This window comes from Mus caroli, unplaced genomic scaffold (genome assembly GCF_978045245.1).
Source record: "Mus caroli unplaced genomic scaffold, Mus_caroli_1 scaffold_1, whole genome shotgun sequence".
Classification (NCBI taxonomy): domain Eukaryota; kingdom Metazoa; phylum Chordata; class Mammalia; order Rodentia; family Muridae; genus Mus; species Mus caroli.
In genome coordinates this window covers 96,981,013-97,002,009 of record NW_028227256.1, presented here as the reverse complement: position 1 = coordinate 97,002,009, position 20,997 = coordinate 96,981,013, and the positions used below count along the sequence as shown (strand labels likewise).

The window sequence follows — 20,997 nt, the reverse complement described above, 5'->3', positions numbered from 1 at the left end:
TTTAGAAAATTGTTGCTGGTCACTGCTCAGCCTTGCGAAGAATTACTTGGTCTAAATGGTATTAGTTATGTGAATAGATATCACACAGCTAAATATTTATTCCTATCTTCCACCACTTTTTTAAACAGTTGTGACAATAACTAAAGTCAACCATGTTTGTTATATATTCTAAACTTATTTTGTAATACATTTCCCAAATACTTTTAAAGAAAAAATATTATATCAAAGCTCATAGTCTAATCAGGATGGGAACAAATGTCTGTTCTGAAGCATGAACCATTGACTTAAAATGTACCAGGTGTAGCCTCTTTTTCTGCCACTGGTTTGAAGGACACTGCAGGCTGGCAGTGTCCCAGGATCTCCTGTGGAACTTTGAAAACCTTCCCACTACCAGAGAGACTCAATATAGTTTGCCAGTGAGTTCAGAAGGGCAAAACACAGTCTTATTGAGAATTTACAGGAACAAAAAGAAGTACAAAAGTTTCTATGACATTTACTGATTTCAAAAATTATCAAGTTCAATTGTCATCCCTGGACATGGCATTCAGCTCGCATGGATATCTTAAGGAGCTTCCTAAGGAAAGGTTGTTCTTCTGCTTCTCTGGTGTGCTACTGTGATTGACTCCTCCCATCCCAGTTCTCTTTTCTTTTCTTTGTTTTTTCCTGTGTAACCAGGGTCTATGCTGTTACATTGCCTGATTTCCTATGGCCTTCCTAGTGTGCTAGGCAGGCCTTAACTGTACCTTTCATCTTCTGTGTCTATACTCAATACAAACCTGATCCAAACTGGAAGCAAATTAAATGGGAGTAAAATGAATGACTCCTCCTGATTTTATAGAACTCCATCTGTTGTAGATCCATTCATCCCAGCTGCCAGAATGCAGGGGTGAGACACCTGCTAGAGTTATGAATAATCAATTGATTTTCATATTTCAGGCATCTTATATTAAGTCAATCATGGGAGATAATTTGCATTGTAAGGCCCAGATAAGAACATCAAACTACTGACTACTGCAGCCATTAGACTAGCTAAGAGAATGAAAAGTAGAATAGGATGAAGCCAACAGTCAACTCCAATACAGTAAGGTAAGCAAAGGTGGTGGAGGATGAGCTACAACCAGAGCAGGCAAGCTCTATACCCACAAGTAGATGGACTGCTAGATTTGGAATTTCAGTTGTGTAGGGTTCATCCTGCTCATTAGATCTAACCTAAGTCACTTAGTAAAGGAAAATTGAAAATGACTGCAGCTCTGTCCATCTGTCTGCCCCAATGTGACTTCTTTCCACACATAATTTTATCAGTCTGTTGTGTTTGTGCTTTAGAAGTGACAAGTAGATGAAATGAACATGATTTGAGATGCCCGCCTGAGAGTAAATGTTCCAGCTGTTGCTTCAGAAATCAGCTCCCTGCTGAATTTAAGGCAAGATGAAGGCACTGAAGGAGGATCTGCTGTTAATCTTGTAATGTAGGAAGAGGCTAAGTACTGGACAGAGTGCCTGGATCTGTGATCTGCATGATCATAGTCTTCAAATAACTTTCTGTAGAGAATAGGTTCATAGATATCTCTCCTGCTTTTAGTAATGAAGACAGGTTACCTCCAATGAATGCTGAGTCACTCTGGATTGCATTTGTGAGTGGTTCATGCTCATCTGTCTTTCCAAAGGGAACTTGAAAGAGGAAAAGACACAAAAAGTAAACTTTACCATTTAGTCATACTCAGAAAGTGAATATACAATGTGCAGGTATGAAATGTAACAACATTGCTGTAATGAGATATGAACTAGTTATTGAAAGGAACCCAAATGAATAGTATTTAAAAGTTCAATGCCAGAACCTATATTAAAAAGCTGAATTCTAGAGATCCAAACTGTACTCCTAGTGAGAGAGTAGTCAGTCTCATATCTAAGTGGCATATAGACAAAAGGAAGACTGTGCCTCTGAAACAAGATGAAGGAGAAACCTGACTCCAGCTGCCTTGTCCTCTTATCTCAACAGGTTCCATGTCATAAACATGAACAAACTTTGTCCATATTTAAAGATGAATGAAATGCACAGCTTACAATTTATGAGTACATTAGTTCATTAAGTCATGAGATAGCCTTGAGCTGGCGAAGCTGCTGCCTGGCCCAAGTACTTTCAGTCTTCCCTTCAGTCATCTACTTTGCTAGAGAATTCTTGGGACTGAATAGTTGCCTTTTTCTCCAAACATACTTTACTCTTTGCCTCAATATACTCTAGTGGCATTGACTACAGAAGACCGAAGGATAGCTGAAGGCACTGGAAGAATTAGTACCTTGGAGAAGCCCTCACCAGAAGAACAGATGTCCAGCTCATGCTCTTAACCTGGGAGCCATTGCTCTAGTCCAATTTTTCTTTTGAGATAGGGTCTTATATATATCCCTTACTGGTCTTTAACTTATGATATAGTAACCTTGATTTTGCTATGTATTAGAGAATGGGAGACATAGAGGAAAAAAATAGAGACACAGAGACTTCAAGATAGGAAGTAAAGTAAACAGGAAGAGGAGAATGGGTAGAAGAAGAGAGAAAGGGGATAGGGAATAAGATATGGAAAGAAGAAAAAGTGTGGAATGGATAGGAAAGAAGATAGAGAAGAGTGGAGACAGAAATACTTAAAGATGAAGAAAGACAGGAATCAGAGTCATAAGGAATAAGAATGAGACAGAGGGAAAACTGGGAGGGAAGAACTGGGAAAGAGTAAAGAGTATAGATAAAGTAACATCTCAGGGAGACAGTGAGGCCAGACAGGAGGTAGTAAGGCAGAGGCAGAGAGAATGTCAAGAAGGTAAGGAGGGAGATGACAGGAATGAATACCAGACATTTAGCTACTACCTTCTATGTACTTACAACTTTTTACTCTGGTACATTTTATGCCAAGGCTCCTTCTGGGAACTCCTATTTTTTTCATGAATACTCAAATCTTAACTGTCCACAGTTCATATAATTCCTTTATCTTAACACAGCTCAAATTGACTCCAACTTTATTTAGTTTATGTGCTAATTTTAACATTATAAATAATATATTCATTATGTTAATCCATTTCTAGCATGCTTTGAAGTTGATATGATAATAGATATTAATTTACTTTATAAATTAATATCTATTATCATAAATTGAGTGTTCACTAATGCTACAAAGAAAAGTTCAGATTTAATAAGATCATAGATTCTGAAGTATGTTTGTTGATCATTTTCTACAAAATAACCTTAATGACACGGGTGATATATTCCAAGAGTATTTATTCTTCACTATTGATCTTCACTGAATATGATATTTGAAAATCACATCTTATCTTTAACTTTCCCAACTCCAAAAATAAATTCCTTAGTGTAAATGCATAAACACATCTGTCTATCAATACTTGCCATTTACTATTTATCTACCTACCATATATCTACTTATCTATTCACCTAGCTTCCATTTCTCTGACAAAAATTTAATACCATCTGAGTATACATATTTGCATGTATGTATGTAAGGACTCCCATTTTTGTGTATAGTACCAGACATTGCTTGCTGAATAAGTAAGGGTGAGCTTTCACCCTGTACTAAATATGCTAGATCTCACAAGAAATATGTAACAATACCTATACATTTTCTTTGAAAATAATCTTTATCTGAGAGTGTTAAAGAGTAATTCGAACAAAGACACTGTCATTATTTTTTTCTATATCTGTTAATAATCTGTAGCTGAAGAGTGGTCTATCAAAGTTAATGCAGAAAACTAATACTTTTATTTTTTCCCTGAATTTCCTGACTCATTTGGATACTTTCTTGTCCAAGATATGCATATATTTCCCAGGTATGAAACACTTTTCATGTAATGGATACATTCCCCCTACAGGGATACTTTTTAAAGAGACAGAATTATCTAAAGGACTTTTTTTTTTTTTAAACTCAGGGAGTACAAAATTCAGCAACTCCAGGAAGTTGCTGAAACAGATAAGAAGCAATAGGTCCCTCCTACCCCAAGCTTATGTAGGACTGATTAATAATATTCTCATATCAGTCAAGATACCTGGTAGAGTCTCAGATCAACAAAGCTGCTGAAATGTGCAGAGATTATCAAGACTGCCTGGGAGAGGCCCTGTCTGAGCTATTGAGCTGTCTACAAATTGTCCAGTCAGCTTCCCTTTGTCAGCTTATATAAGTTATCACCCATGCTTGGGTAGGATTTGGAGACAAATCTCTTTGAGTCATTTCTATTCCTGTGAGAAATCAATTACTGATGTCTCTATAAATAGCACCAATTAAATTTAGTGGTTCAGCAAACTGGAATTTGGTAGCATCTTAGCTTTGGTCTGTCTTCAGTTGTTGATCTAAGGAGAGTAGATATTTCTTCACATCTTCTCAGGAATAGTGACAGACAATGCTATGTTAATTAATTCCTAGAGTCAGTAAATGCTCCACATTACAAGCATGTCTTTCAACACACAGAAAATGCAAGTCCACTGCCTCATCAGCAACCAGCTTGTTATTTAACTGACCCTCCCCACGTCAATGTGCTCTCTCCTCTAAACACCATACAGACCATTATAGGATCACTTGAAATAATCTACATAGCACAAGTTTGATCAAGTTCCTCAAAAGATCCAATCCTAAAAGGCTCAAGCTTGCCAGCCTTGCACCACACAAAAGACACAATCAAGGCCATAAGCCTGTTTTCTCCTATTTATTTCTGTTGCTGACTAACCTCCGTGCTTATTTATGTAAGGCAAATAGATGGTTGATAGATGATAGATATGGATGGATAAGTATACACACACACATACATGTATGCAAACATACATGCACATAAATGCACATACACAAACTGGAATATTAGTCAGCCACAAAAATGTTTGACTTGCTCATTCTAAAACATTGTGGACAAGACAAATTTATCAAGTGAAATAAGCCATTCATAATAAAGAAACAGTAACAAAACCTGTTAGCAGAGTTATAAAACAGCAGAAGTGTTATTTGTGATGGAAACTCAATAGAGCATCCTCTGGGAAGTACCTGATGGAGAATAAACAGTAGTCACTCCAGTCACATCAGAGTCTATCATGGAGTCACAGCTGGACTCTGTCAAAGTCCCTTGAACAGTCACAGGTGAAATGCTGGCATGGCGGAGGGCTGCCTTCAATGGTGCTATATGGTTATATTGGACTGAAGAAAGGCATCCAACAAAACCCAGTGTATTTGCTTTAAAAACTTCTGGATCCAACCCAAGAGTCTCTGCAATGAATAAAAAGATTCATAGGTTTTTTTTTTTCAAAATACTTTATGTAATTTTGTTGATTATTAACTAAAATAGCTGAAACTCTCTCATTGTTCTTTAAATAAGGAAACTTCTTACTTATCTCTCTTTCTCTTCACAACTATACATTTACTTCAGGCATCAATACATCATTCAAGAGTATAACTCACAGAAATGAGCTATGACTATCTCTCCTTTGAAGTAAAAATGTTTCAAGTTTCAATGTTTTTATTCATGTATTTTATGAACTGTAGAAAGAATAATGTAGTTCTCTCATACTCTTCTACAAATCTAGATATTTGAAAGATTTTTTATCATGTTCCCATCAGGATTTATCTACGGATGCAGGTTATTAGAATACAATCAAATCACAATACTCGTTGCAATATTTAATTCATAGTTGTTAACAAGGTAAAATAATAAGAAATCCATGGGATTAAAAATGAAAGCTGGTCTCCACGAGATGCTTCATGTTTATTATCTCCGGGAAGCTGTGTAGACTGAATGAGTAAACATTTCTACCTACATCACATCTCTGCATCATACTGATTGGACATTATCTTGGGAGATGGCTTTTCGCCTATGAATATATTCAAATTGCTGGAGTATTTTTGAGTCTTTATAAGAGATAGAGATGCAATAATTTGCGTTCAGAGCTAGATGAAATGTCTCATTTGCATCAAGACATCTCATTATTTTTTCTCAAAGAGGGTCATTTGATAAAAGTGCTGTGATGCAATTACATAAACTATAGTGTATAATGAACTATATTTTTGTTAAAGTATAATAGTTTCAACATAACTATATGGCTCAATTGATTATTTTATTAGGAGACGTCTTTTAGATTTTGAAAAAGGTACAGGAATTTTCTTATCTACCACCATACATTGTAATTTTATCTTGAATAATAAATGTTAAAATAGTGCATTCCTTGAACTCTAAGTATATATTTGGCTAGCAGCATTAAGGAAAAGTTATAATGACAGTATGGTAGAATAAAAGATGTTAATAACTTTTAGTGTTTCTTGCCTTTGTACTTTTCCTAATTCTTCAAAACAAAACAAAACAAAACAAAACAAAACAAAACAAAAAAACTTCTATTCCCCCCTTGCTTTATTGCTCTCGCTCTTTCTGTTTTTTCTCTCTCTCTTACACACACACACACACACACACACACACACACACACGTGTGCGCACGTGTTTGTGTATGGGTACCTATAGAAGACAAAGTATGTATCAAATATTGTGAAGCAAGAATTAATTTTTTTTAAGAATTAATTTTGTTACTATTAGGAATCAAACTTCTGTAAGAACAGCAAATGCTCTTAATCATGGAGCCATCTCTCTGCTCTCATTAAATTTTGTCCCAGTCTCGCTTTTTTACCTCCAACATCCACATAAAAATCAAATCAAAACAAAAGAAAACAAACAAACAAACAAACAAAACCAGCATGTCACTTGTCCTTTTATACATGCAAAACCAATAACGGCCCATATAATTTCATGTGTTGAGTAACACATTGGTGGAAGTTTAAATACTTTCAATTACATACTGATAATTTTTTATTTCTGTAGTTGGAAATTTAGCAGCATCTTTTTGACTTAAAATCAGAGTCAGTATGGTCACTTTGTGGATCCTTTGAAGGAAAGTATGGTTATTTCCCATGGCCAGCTCCTTTATCCTTCATTTTACTCCCTAGCTTCCTTTGCCTGTCTCCATAATAAGCAATGTTGTCACATTTCCTTGTACTTTTTTCATGACCACTTCAGCATATGATTTTCTTCTTTACCTCTTTATTTTATACCTAATGACCTTTATGTCTACAATGGTTTCATCAAAATCATTTAAAACTATCTAAATAGAGTTGTCTCAGCCGTGAAAATAATTGCCAAGTCATATAAATAGCCATTGATTGGTAAGAAGTGAAGAGTGACATGTTCAACATCCTAAACCATCTGGGAAATGCAAATCAAAACAACCCTGAGATTCTACCTCACACCAGTCAGAATGGCAAGGATCAAAAATGCAGGTGACAGCAGAAGCTGGAGAGGATGTGGAGAAAGAAGAACACTCCTCTGTTGTTGGTGGGATTGTAATCTCGTACAACCACTCTGGAAATCAGTCTGGTTGTTCCTCAGAAAATGAGACATAGTACTACCAGTAGATCCAGCAATACCTCTCCTGGGCATACCCAGAAGATGTTCCAACTGGTAATAAGGTCACATGCTCCACTATGTGAATAGCACCCTATTTATAATAGCCAGAAGCTGGAAAGAACCCAGATGTCCCTCAACAGAGGAATGGATACAGAAAATGTGGTATATTTACACATTGGAATATTACTCAGCTATTAAAAACAATGAATTTATGAAATTCTTAGGCAAATGGATGTATCTGGAGGATATAATCCTGAGTGGGGTAACCCAATCACAAAAGAAGTCACTTGATATTTACTCACTGATAAGTGGATATTAGCCCAGAAACCTAGAATACCCAAGATACAATTTCCAAAACACAAAAAAATCAAGAAGGAAGACCAATGCATGGATAATTCATTCCTCCCTAGAATAGGGAATAAAATATCCATGAAAGGAGTTGCAGAGACAAAGTTTGGAGCTAAGATGAAAGGATGGACCATCCAGAGACTGCCCCACCTGGGGGTCCATCCTATAATCAGCCACCAAATACAGAGATTATTGCATATGCCAGTAAGATTTTGCTGAAAGCACCCTGATACAGCTGTCTCCTGTGAGGCTTTGCCAGTGCCTGGCAAATACAGAAGTGGATGCTCATAGTCATCTATAGGATGGAACACAGGGCCCTCAAATTGCCCCACAGGGCAATTACCCAAGGAGCTGAAGGGGTCTGCAACCCTATAGGTGAAACAACAATATGAACTAACCAGTAACCCCAGAGCTTGTGTCTCTAGCTGCATATGTAGCAGAAGATGGCCTAGTTGGCTATCATTGGCAAGAGAGGTCCCTTGGTCTTGCAAATTTTATATGCCCCAGTACAGGGGAACACCAGGGCAAGAATTGGGAGTAAGTGGGTAGGGGAGCAAGGCAGGGGGAGGGTATAGGGGACTTTTGGGATAGCATTTGAAATATAAATGAAGAAAATATCTAATTAAAAAAAGAAAAAAGAAAAAGAAGTGAAGAGTGAAGTTACCCACTTATTTGTAGTGAGTGAAGAACAAAATTAAATCTCAGAAAAGAAAAAGAAGTTAAAGGCAAAAGAAGGGAAGTATAAACTGGAATGATATTTTTGTGCTGATAATTTATTAAACTATGACTTCAGGGTCCAAGTCAAGAAAACTTATTTTCATTCACAGATATTGCTAGAAGGAAGCCTTCACCAATCCAAGAATGGTACTACTATAGAAATTTTCACAAGTAAAAGCTCTTTATAGAAAAATAGGAATATAAAGAATCTGGGTGAAATGTGAGAAAGTGACATTCTTTCTTAAGGAAAGTTGTGTGAAATATTCTTATGTTTCATAACTGTTTATTCTACACACACCCTAAATCAACAGAAAACAAGAGGTTTTAGAAATGCAATAAAGAGAAGAATTGTTATGAAGACTTAGAGTTATGCAATAGGGATCATTGGATTAAAAATGCTTATCCTGTATGATAATATGAGTTCTATTTGAAAACCCCAGAGAGGAAAAAGAGAACCAAATGCCTGCATGTGAGTACATACACATATAAACACACACCCATAAAAGTTAAATAAATAAATAAATAAATAAATAAATAAATAAATAAATAAATGTTTTGTTTGACGGCCACATAGTTATATATTTGATACTTACAAAAATGAAATAGTAAAAAAAGAACAAAGACAAACAAAACAAAAACTACAAAGGATAATTTAAAAGATTTTTATCTCTCATTGAATTATAAACTTGTGAGTAGTAAAAACATAACTATTTCTTCCAAATAAGTGAAAGGATACAATTTTTCAATATTTCTTACTACAGAACATAGTAATATGTATTTACTTTTAAAGGATTTTATTTTATTTGTATCATATGTATGTGTGTGTTTATATATGCAGATAGTTGTGCATGAATCCATTTTAATGCTGTTTATGTGTGTGTTTGCATGTGCAGATAAGTACAGTGCCTACAAGAAGGGAGGAGATGTCATCAGAACTCCAGGAGCTGTCATGAAAAAATTTTACATAAAATATGTAAAGAATTTCACAACAATAAATGAACTCAGATAATTGAAGAATATTTGACATTTCACAGGGATCTACATTGATGGTCTGATATGTAGCTTGGGAAAAAAGAACTATTTGATGTCATGATCTGGAAAACCAAGATCAAAAGCAACTTTAACAGATAAAAGTGCCTTCACATAAGCATAGAGATCTAAAATATACCACCAAAATATATCAGTTTTATGCTCTGTTCCCAATATTTCTGAATACACATGACTTATACTAAAGCAAGCAGAACCATGACGTTTCTTTCCATAGCATGTGTACTACTTTGGAAAACAAAGAAAGCTATGAATAATAATAATAATAATAATAATAATAATAATACCCATGATTTTAACTGCCTTATTAGAAATAGAGTGAGTTTTCAGACAATAGTTTAAACACTAACAAATAACAGGTTCTCATTCCATTAAAGTTCCACCTGCACTCTGAAATGCTAATGGGTAAGTCACTAATCCAGCACAGGAAGGACACTGGGTAAACCTGAGCAGATGAATTTTGCTGCTGTATATATGACCTCCTTCTGTGTTTCCAAGCTTTGATTTTGCCCACTATTAACCATTTGTCATTGTACCTGCCACAAAGATTAGGGAAATAATAATAATAATAATAATAATAATAATAATAATAATAATAATAAATTTCTAAATCTTAGCTAGGTGCCCTTAGGCACATTTTGCAGTTATTATATTTGCTTACATGTTCTTATAAACATTTATGCTGCCCAACATGTTATGAAGTAGCAAAATGGAACTATTTAATATCTTCATCATGGTTGGGCAGGTGGTTTTTTAGATATGTGTGTTTATTACACAGGCTTGAAGAGTTGTGTTTGACTTCCCAAAAACTCACATAAAAGAAGTTGGACATGACAGTTGACAGTCTGTTCCTATAATACTGTAATTTGGGGGATTTATGTTGACAGATCCTGGGAGCTCCCAGGAGAGTTGGTGCAGTATAAATATCAAGTCTTTGGTTCAGTGACAGACTTTCTCAAGGGGAGGTAGTGGAAAATTATAGAGGATAGGAATCGCTATCCTTCTGTCTCCTCCATGTGCCTATTTGACTGCACATACACACTATATATGATTATTTTCATATCTCATCCTCCCTTCTTTCTCTGATTATAAGAACACCTAAAATACATTCTTTCAATTCATTCTAAATGAATAGAACATTCCCTTTGTGGATCTATTTATTGATTGTTTGTTTATTTCAGACAAGGTCTCAGTAGACACTTCAGACTAGCTTGAAACACAATTCCCTTGCCACACTCACCCAGATATTGAAATGAGAGGTATTTCCCAACACGCCTTACCCAACGCTTTACTCACAACGTATTTTAAATAACTGTAATCACATACATACAAAAGAATTCTGCTAGAAACTAATTTCTAGCATCAATATTTTAAATATCACTTACATACAAAAGATGGTAGAATCTAATTTCTAGCATCAAAATTTTGCATTTTGATTAACATCTTCCCAGAGTAAATGCATGTTATTAATGATGTGGTGTGAGATATGTGATTATCGTTATTGTTTCTATTGTATATCAATTCCAAATTCCTTTGACTACTTTCAATATTCTTTCAATATATTGAATAATTGAAACGCAAGAGGTGTTATATTTGTAAGAAAATTTCACCTCATAATTATTTGCCATTGAATACATGTTACTCAAATGTTGAATGACTCAGTTGATAAGTTACTAAGGACTAATTTCTTCAGCCGTTTTAAAGATTCTATTGTTCTTACTTTTATTCATGGTGTGTGTGTGTGTGCATGTGCACTAAATGAATACCAACATGTTTGTGACTGCGTTCTCAGAGAAGAGAAGAAAGCATCAGGTCCCTTATATTGGTTGTGAGTCATCAAACCTCAGTGCTTTAGACTGAACTGAGGATCCTCTGTAGAGCAATAATTTCTAATCACTGAACCTTTTCTCCAGCTCCTTCTTTATGAATTCCTCAATCTTCACATTAATTTGTAAATATTCCATCAGATTTGAAAAGCCAAAGAAAAAAGTTTGATGTTAATCTTAGCTTGAATACACAATCATCAGGTGGAAAGTTTTTGACAAGGAGAGAGGAACATGTCTAATCCAGCAGAACTATTCAGGCAGGTTTAGTAGCATGTAGTATTACTTTTAAAAGTATGAAATAAGTCAAAAAATGTGCTCAAAACAGATTCGGTTCTGGAATATAATGTGATACTTGCTATATGTTAAAAGTCATTTATAATATCTGAATCCCTTAAATGTCATAAAAACAAGCCAAGCAGGGCCTCATAGCACTGGCTTGTAAAAGAAAAGTGTTATACCAGGTTAAGATATAAATAGGGGGAGCTGTTGTAAATGAAGACATGAGCAGAAAATACAAGCAAACTGGTTTACCTCTAAAATTCTCTAGAGCTGAAACAAAGTGAAAAGTTAACTAACTGGGAAGATAGCTCAGCTGGATCTAAGTTCAAATGCCCGGTATCCATATAAAAACTAGACTTGGGTATGGACACCTATAATTACACCTCTGGGATGGGTGTGTGGCATAAACAGAGACAGAAAAATTCCTGGTACTTGCTTGCTGAAAGTTTACTAGAGGTTCCTTGAGAGAACCTGTCCTAAGGAAATAAGTTGTAGAAAGTAGTAGAGAAGGATACTTAGCACTCTTCTCTGCATGTTTCCCATCTCCCTAATAAGTAATGATTTCAGATAATACATCTTACAATTAAGAGAGATGACTGGCTGGGAAACAATAGAAAGGAATGTTGGCACATGTAGTGCAGGGGGTGGAATCCAATATGTAAGCTCTTCCAGAAACATTTATAAACTCCATTTCACAGTTGTTGTGCAAGCAGTGAGCTGATATGAAAAGTTTTGGGTGCTTGGGTCTTCCACTGGAGCAAACAAACCTACCAGTGATCATCCTCAAAAGAGGATGTGTCTCTCTTCCCACATGAAGATGGAAAGTGGTGTGCTGTTGGGATATGAGGGTAATTTAAGCATTTAAGTGTGAGGATGTGATCACATTTCATTATATACATATATGGAATTCACTAGGCTAGAAAAAAGTATAATAGTACAACAACTAAGTTTCCCCTTAGATAAAAAAACCTGAATAGTAAAAATAATGATGTGGAACAAAAAACATTCATGAAATCCAAAACTAAAGAAAAACATTTAGATTTTTAAAATAAATAATTAGGTAATTGTAGTATATATGGCCCATAGCTCACAGTTTCAGAAGTACTAGTACGCTACACCTCTTTAATATTTGAAACATTTCTTTCCTGGAAGGGGAACCTTGAGACTCAATACATAAATAAAGCTTGAAAAGTTCAGGAAGCAAATTAGCACACATTTCTACAAAGTTCCTGAAACTTAAAAGATTCATAAGATAACAATCAACAGGGCAAGGGAAGTTTCCAACAAAGCACACTCCCTGAAATTTCTATAGAGTGTTTGAGGGGTGTAGGCTTCTTGAGTCATCATTCTGGATGGGGTGAGATTCTTAGTGATTCAGCTGACTTTCAGTCTTCATGCTACTATCTAGGATGAATACAAGTTCATTGTATCTAGCACAAAAAGCACCTAACTGACTTAGAATGGATGTAATTGAACTAATGTGTTTGTAGTTGTGTTCTCTGTTGCTCTGATAAACACAATGACCAAATGCAACTTGGGACAGAAAGAGTTTAATTGGCTTACTTTTCAAAGTCACAATCTGTCATTGAGGGAACACGGGATAGGACCTCTAATTAGAAACTATAAAGGAAGGATGCTTAACTTTTCACATTTTCCCTTGAGGTCTAGCTCATTGTCAGCTAACTTTCTAATTGAGCCCCAAGATACCTATCTAGCAATGATGTCTTCCAGAGTGGGATGGACTCACCTGCATCAATTATCAGTAAAGAAAACATTTTTTAGTTAGGGAAACAGGGCAATCTGATTATAGCAATCTTCCAAGTGAGACATTCCTGGATGATTCAGGACTGCCAAGTTGACTACTGACGCTATCTAGGGAAGTGGTTAAAACATGAAATAAAGGGTGTGTGGGGGGAATAAAATATTAGAATTTTTAAAGAAATGAAGCAAAGCATAAACAACAAAGAAACAAAGAACATAAGGAAGAATCAAAAAGGCAAGAGAAAATTTTGAATAGATAGGTAGAAGGAATATTGAAATGAGATTCTTCATCTCTCAAGCCACTTTTCTTATACCCATTCATTGCACTGATTTTACTACACCATCATGCCAATCTACTTTCAGTTCGTAAGAAGAGTGTTCCTCTCAGTTCTTCTCTCAACTAGTACCAAAGTATCACTATGAAGAAGAAGAGTTTCCTTAACCCTGATAAAGGGAAATAATGGGAAGAAAACAAAAACAAAAGAACATTTTGTAATATTAAAATTATGTAGCCTTATGACAAAACAGATATATCTAAAATGCTTTCAATCTGGCCAATTAAAAACATGGATTTTTAATTTTACCTCCATAATAATGACATGTCACCTGGAACTTCCTTTATGAAAGAAGTTATGTTGTTTCTTCACTTTATTGGTTTCTTCAGAGCTCTTCTAAGACTGAACATAGAACATTTATCTTCAATATCCTGGACCTTCTGTAACCTAAAGCTTAATGAACACTGTATTTGAATTTAGGAAACCATGTTGATCTGATTGACAAATGTCATTGTCTGTTCTCTTTATAATGATTTAAAATGCATTACAAGTAAGGAGGAATAACTAGAATCTTTAGGTGCTTCCAAGGAGGGTTGTTTCACAGATGATATGCCAGATGTCTTCCTCTGTATGTCAGGTTGGATGCTCTTTCATCAGGAATCAAATAGGCTCTTTCACAATTGGTGAACTTCCAACTTTCTACCCACAACTCATGATTTTTGTATGCCTCTAATGTCCCTTCCCTTCTTCCCCTAATACCTACACAGACACACACACACACATACAGACACACACACATACAGACACACACATATATGTGTATGTATGTATGTATGTATGTATGTATGTATGTATGTATGTATATATCTCTATGTATGTGTGTATATTTATTGGTTCATGTCTTAGGTACTATTATATTCAATAATTTCTATGAGAAAATTATGGAATTTCTTTAAAAATACAATCTTTGTTCAGAGATTGGTAAATAAACATTTTAGGTGTTCAAAGAACTAGTTTTTGCATAGGGCCTAGACCATAGTAGGCCTTACATAAGTCTTATATACTTAAAATTGTTTATTAAAGTTAGATATCTAGACAAATATATCAATAGACAAATTTTATGTAAGTAGACAAATAGTTGATAGATGGTAGATGGGTAGATAGATGAGATATATGAAGGCAAACAGGAAAAAAACAGCAGTTAGGTAGAAATTTTCTACAATAAAGTTTAAGAATATGAGTACCTAAACATGAACTTAACAGTTATAGATATAGACATGCTAAAGTAGATGGGGTTAAGCCTAAAACTATGTAGCATCACACACTGAACTATAGGAAACTAAGACTCTAGCTGCATATGTATGAAAAGATGGCCAAGTCGGCCATCACTGGAAAGAGAGGCCCATTGGACATGCAAACTTTATATGCCCCAGTACAGGGGAATGCCAGGGCCAAAAAAAAAAAAAAAAAAAAGAAAGAAAGAAAAGAAAAAATGGGAATGGGTGGGTAGGGAAGTGGGGGGGAGGGTATGGGGGACTTTTGGGATAGCATTGGAAATGTAATTGAGGAAAATACATAATAAAAAATATTAAAAATTTAAAAAAAAGAAATGCTGAGACCAGGAGAAAAATGCTTTCTCAAGGAAGAACACATCAATTGCTTATCTAAAACCAAAACCAACTGGTAAGCCCTGAAAATCCATACAAGTAACATTGTACAGATTGAGTAAAGTGTATTTATGCACCTAAGAATATATATTTGTACATATAACAAGAACTAATAAAAAACAAGGCCACGAGGAACTGAGTCTGCACAGGTGAGAGTGTGCACCACAGAAGCAGACAGCTTCTGGGACAGGCGGGAGCCAGAGAGCCACTGAGGCAGCACCCTTTTCAGGCCACAGACATCTGGCCACCCTCCCAGCCGGGGAGGACACGAGTCCACCCTGCACAGGAGCCCTCTGCCTCAGGAGCAGGGAGCGCCATCTTGGTTCAGGGACTCCGCTGAACTTAAGAACTTAGTCTGCACAGGTGAGAGTGTGCACCAGAGAAGCTGACAGCTTCTGTGACCTGCCAAAGCAACACAGCACCTGGGAAAGGACCTGTTTTGGGCCTTCTTCTTCGGCCAGGAGGAGGTCCAAACACCAGATATCTCTGCACCTTCCCTGTAAGAGGAGAGCTTGCCAGAAGAGAGTGCTCTAACCACTGATACACAAAGGAGAGAGCCTGTCTCCCAGGTCTGCTAACAGACGGTAATCAGAATCACCAGAAGAACAATCTCTAAACAGAGAAAACTATAACAAATCCAGAGATTACCAGATGGCGAAAGGTAAACTTAAGAATCTTACTAACAGAAACCAAGACCACTCACCATCATCAGAACCCAGCACTCCCACTTCTCCCAGTCTAGGGCACCCCAACACACCTGAAAAGCTAGACCTGGATTTAAAAGCATATCTCATGATGATGGTAGAGGACATCAAGAAGGACTTTAGTAACTCACTTAAAGAATTACAGGAGAACATTGCTAAAGAGTTACAAGTCCTTAAAGAAAAACAGGATAACACAATCAAACAGGTAGAAGTCCTTAAAAACAGGAAAAGACAACCAAACAGGTAGAAGTCCTTAAACAAAAACAGGAAAACACATCAAAACAGGTGATGGAAATGAACAAAACCATACTAGACCTAAAAAGGGAAGTAAACACAATAAAGAAAACCCAAAATGAGGCAACACTGGAGATAGAAACCCTAGGAAAGAAATCTGGAACCATAGATGCAAGCATCAGAAACAGAATACAAGAGATGGAAGAGAGAATCTCAGGTGCAGAAGATTCCATAGAGAACATCAGCACAACAATCAAAGAAAATGGGAAATGCAAAAAGATCCTAACTCAAAATATCCAGGAAATCCAGGACACAATGAGAAGACCAAACCTATGGATAATAGGAGTGGATGAGAATGAAGATTTTCAACTCAAAGGACCAGCAAACATCTTCAACAAAATTATGGAAGAAAACTTCCCAAATCTAAAGACAGAGGTGCCCATGAACATACAAGAAGCCTACAGAACTCCAAATAGACTGGACCAGAAAAGAAATACCTCCCAACACATAATAATCAGAACAACAAATGCACTAAATCAAGATAGAATACTAAAAGCAGTAAGAGAAAAAGGCCAAGTAATATATAAAGGCAAGCCTATCAGAATTACACCAGATTTTTCACCAGAGACTATGAAAGCCAGAAGATCCTGGACAGATGTTATACAGACAATAAAAGAACACAAATTCCAGCCCAGGCTACTATACCCAGCCAAACTCTCAATTAACATAGATGGAGAAACCAAAGTATTCCACAACAAAACCAAATTCACACATTATTTTCCAGGAATCCAGCCCTTCAAAGGATAATAACAGAAAAAAAACCAATACAAGGATGAGAACCACACCCTAGAAAAAACAAGAAGGTAATCCCTCAACAAACTTAAAAGAAGACAGTCACAAGAAGAGAATGCCAACTTTAACAACAAAAATAACAGGAAGGAACAATAAATTTTCCTTAATATCTCTTAATATCAATGGACTCAATTCACCAATAAAAAGACATAGACTAACAAACTGGCTACACAAAAAAGACCCAACATTTTGCTGCTTACAGGAAACTCATCTCAGAGAAAAAGATAGACACTACCTCAGAATGAAAGGCTGGAAAACAATTTTCCAAGCAAATGGTATGAAGAAACAAGCTGGAGTAGCCATTCTAATATCTGATAAAATTGACTTCCAACCCAAAGTCATCAAAAAAGACAGGGAAGGGCACTTCATACTCATCAAAGGTAAAATCCTCCAAGAGGAACTATCAATTCTGAATATCTATGCTCCAAATACAAAGGCAGCCACATTCATTAAAGAAACCTTAGTAAAGATCAAAGCACACATTGCACCTCACACAATAATAGTGGGAGACTTCCACACACCACTTTCACCAATGGACAGATCATGGAAACAGAAACTAAACAGGGACACAGTGAAACTAACAGAAGTTATGAATCAAATGGATCTGGCAGATATCTACAGAACATTCTATCCTAAAACAAAAGGATATATCTTCTTCTCAGCACCTCATAGTACCTTCTCCAAAATTGACCACATAATTGGTCACAAAACAGGCCTCAACAGATACAATAATATTGAAATTTTCCCATGCATCCTATAAGATCACCATGGACTAAGGCTGATCTTCAATAATAAAATAAATAATAGAAAGCCAACCTTCACGTGGAAACTGAACAACACCCTTCTCAATGATACCTTGGTCAAGGAAGGAATAAAGAAATAAATTAAGGACTTTTTAGAGTTCAAATGAAAATGAAGCCACAACATACCCAAATTTATGGGACACAATGAAAGCATTTCTAAATCTCATAGCTCTGAGTACCTCCAAAAAGAAACTAGAGAGAGAACACATTAGCAGATTGACAACACACCTAAAAGCTCTAGAACAAAAGGAAGCAAATTCACCCAAGAGGAGTAGACAGCAGGAAATAATCAAACTCAGGGGTGAAATCAACCAATGGAAACAAGAAGAACTATTCAAAGAATCAACCAAACAAGGATCTGGTTCTTTGAGAAAATCCACAAGATAGATAAACCCTTAGCCAGACTCACTAGAGGGCACAGGGAAAGCATTCTAATTAACAAAATCAGAAATGAAAAAGGAGACATAACAACAGATCCTGAAGATATCCAAAACACCATCAGATCATTCTACAAAAGGCTATACTCAACAAAACAGGAGAACCTGGATGAAATGGAGAAGTTTCTAGACAGATACCAGGTACCAAAGTTGAATCAAGATCAGGATAATGATCTAAACAGCCCTATATCCCCCAAAGAAATAGAAGCAGTCATTAATAGTTTCCCAACCTAAAAAAGCCCAGGACCAGATGGGTTTGGTGCAGAGTTCTATCAGACCTTCAAAGAAGATCTAATCCCAGTTCTTCACAAACTATTCCACAAAATAGAAACAGAAGGTACTCTACCCAACTCATTCTATGAAGCCACAATTACTCTGATATTTAAACCACAAAAAGACCCAACAAAGTTCGAAAACTTCAGACCAATATCCCTTATGAATATTGATGCAAAAATCCTCAACAAAGCTCTTCCTAACCGAATCCAAGAACACATAAAAACAATCATCCATCCTGACCAAGTAGGTTTCATCCCAGGGATGCAGGGATGTTTCAATATATGGAAATCCATCAATGTAATCAAGTATAGAAACAAACTCAAAGACAAAAACCACATGATCATCTCGTTAGATGCAGAAAAAGCATTTGACAAGATCCAACACCCATTCATGATAAAAGTCTAGGAAAGATCAGGAATTAAATGCCCACACATAAAATGATAAAAGCAATCTACAGCAAACCAGTAGCCAACATCAAAGTAAATGGTGAGAAGCTTGAAGCAATCCCACTAAAATCAGGGACTAGACAAGGCTGTCCACGCTCTCCATACCTATTCAACATTGTACTTGAAGTCCTAGCCAGAGCAATTCGACAACAAAAGGAGATCAGAGGGATACAAATTGGAAAAGATGAAGTCAAAATATCACTTTTTGCAGATGATATGATAGTATATATAAGTGACCCTAAAAATTCCACCAGAGAACTCCGAAACCTGATAAACAGCTTCAATGATGTAGCTGGATATAAAATTAACTCAAGCAAGTCAATGGCCTTTCTCTACCCAAAGAATAAACAGGATGATAAAGAAATTAGGGAAACAACACCCTTCTCAATAGTCACAAATAATATAAAATATCTTGGCGTGACTCTAACTAAGGAAGTGAAAGATCTGTATAATAAAAACTTCAAGTTTCTGAAGAAAGAAATTATAGAAAATCTCAGAAGATGGAAAGATCTCCCATGCTCATGGATTGGCAGGATCAACATTGTAAAAATGGCTATCTTGCCAAAAGCAATCTACAGATTCAATGCAATCCCCATCAAAATTCCAACCCAATTCTTCAACGAATTAGAAAGTGCAATCTGCAAATTCATCTGGAATAACAAAAAACCTAGGATAGCAAAAACTCTTCTCAAGGATAAAAGAACCTCTGGTGAAATCACCATGCTTGACCTAAAGCTTTACTAGAGAGCAATTGTGATAAAAACTGCATGGTACCTGTATAGTGACAGACAAGTAGACCAATGGAGTAGAATTGAAGACCCAAAAATGAAGCCACACATCTATGGTCACTTGATCTTCGACAAGGGAGCTAAAACCATCCAGTGGAAGAAAGACAGCATTTTCAACAAATGGTGCTGGCTCAACTGGTTGTTATCATGTAGAAGAATGTGAATTGTTCCATTCCTATCTCCTTGTATTAAGGTCAAATCTAAGTGGATCAAGGAACTTCACATAAAACCAGAGACACTGAAACGTATAGAGGAGAAAGTGGGGAAAAGCCTTGAAGATATGGGCATAGGGGAAAAATTCTTGAATAGAACAGCAATGGCTTCGAATATCGAGAATTGAAAAGTGAGACTTCATGAAACTGCAAAGCTTCTGCAAGGCAAAAGACACCATCAATAAGACAAAAAGGCCAACAACAGATTTGGAAAGGATCTTTACCTATCCTAAATCAGATAAGGGACTAATATCCAATATATATAAAGAACTCAAGAAGGTGGACTCCAGAAAATCAAATAACCCCATTAAAAAATGGGGCTCAGAACTGAACAAAGAATTCTCACCTGAGGAATACCGAATGGCAGAGAAGGACCTGAAAAAATGTTCAACATCCTTAATCATCAGGGAAATGCAAATCAAAACAACCGTGAGATTCCACCTCACACCAGTCAGAATGGCTAAGATCAAAAATTCAGGTGACAGCAGATGCTGGCGAGGATGTGGAGAAAGAGGAACACTCCTCCATTGTTGGTGGGATTGCAAACTTGTACAACCACTCTGGAAATCAGTCTGGTGGTTCCTCAGAAAATTGGACATAGTACTACCAGAGGTTCCAGCAATACCTCTACTGGGCATATATCCAGAAGATGTCCCAACTGGTAAGAAGGACACATGTTCCACTATGTTCATAGCAGCCTTATTTATAATAGCCAGAAGCTGGAAAGAACCCAGATGCCCCTCAACAGAAGAATGGATACAGAAATATGGTACATTTACACAATGGAGTACTACTCAGCTATTAAAAGGAATGAATTTATGAAATTCCTAGTCAAATGGATGGACCTGGAGGGCATCTTCTTGAGTGAGGTAACACAATCACAAAGGAACTCACAAAATATGT

At 36.2% G+C, this 20,997-nt stretch overlaps 1 protein-coding gene across 1 annotated transcript in view; it reads right to left on the bottom strand.

The window, feature by feature from the left end:
- The window catches only part of LOC110291812 (contactin-associated protein like 5-2), a 718,290-nt gene that overhangs the window by 6,926 nt on the left and 690,367 nt on the right, over positions 1 to 20,997 (bottom strand). The window contains exons 22-23 of the mRNA XM_029482783.2: positions 5,025 to 5,243; positions 1,597 to 1,668 (exon numbers count right to left, since the gene is read on the bottom strand). Coding sequence (XP_029338643.1) covers positions 1,597 to 1,668; positions 5,025 to 5,243 — 291 coding nt within the window. The remainder of the gene's footprint in view (positions 1 to 1,596; positions 1,669 to 5,024; positions 5,244 to 20,997) is intronic.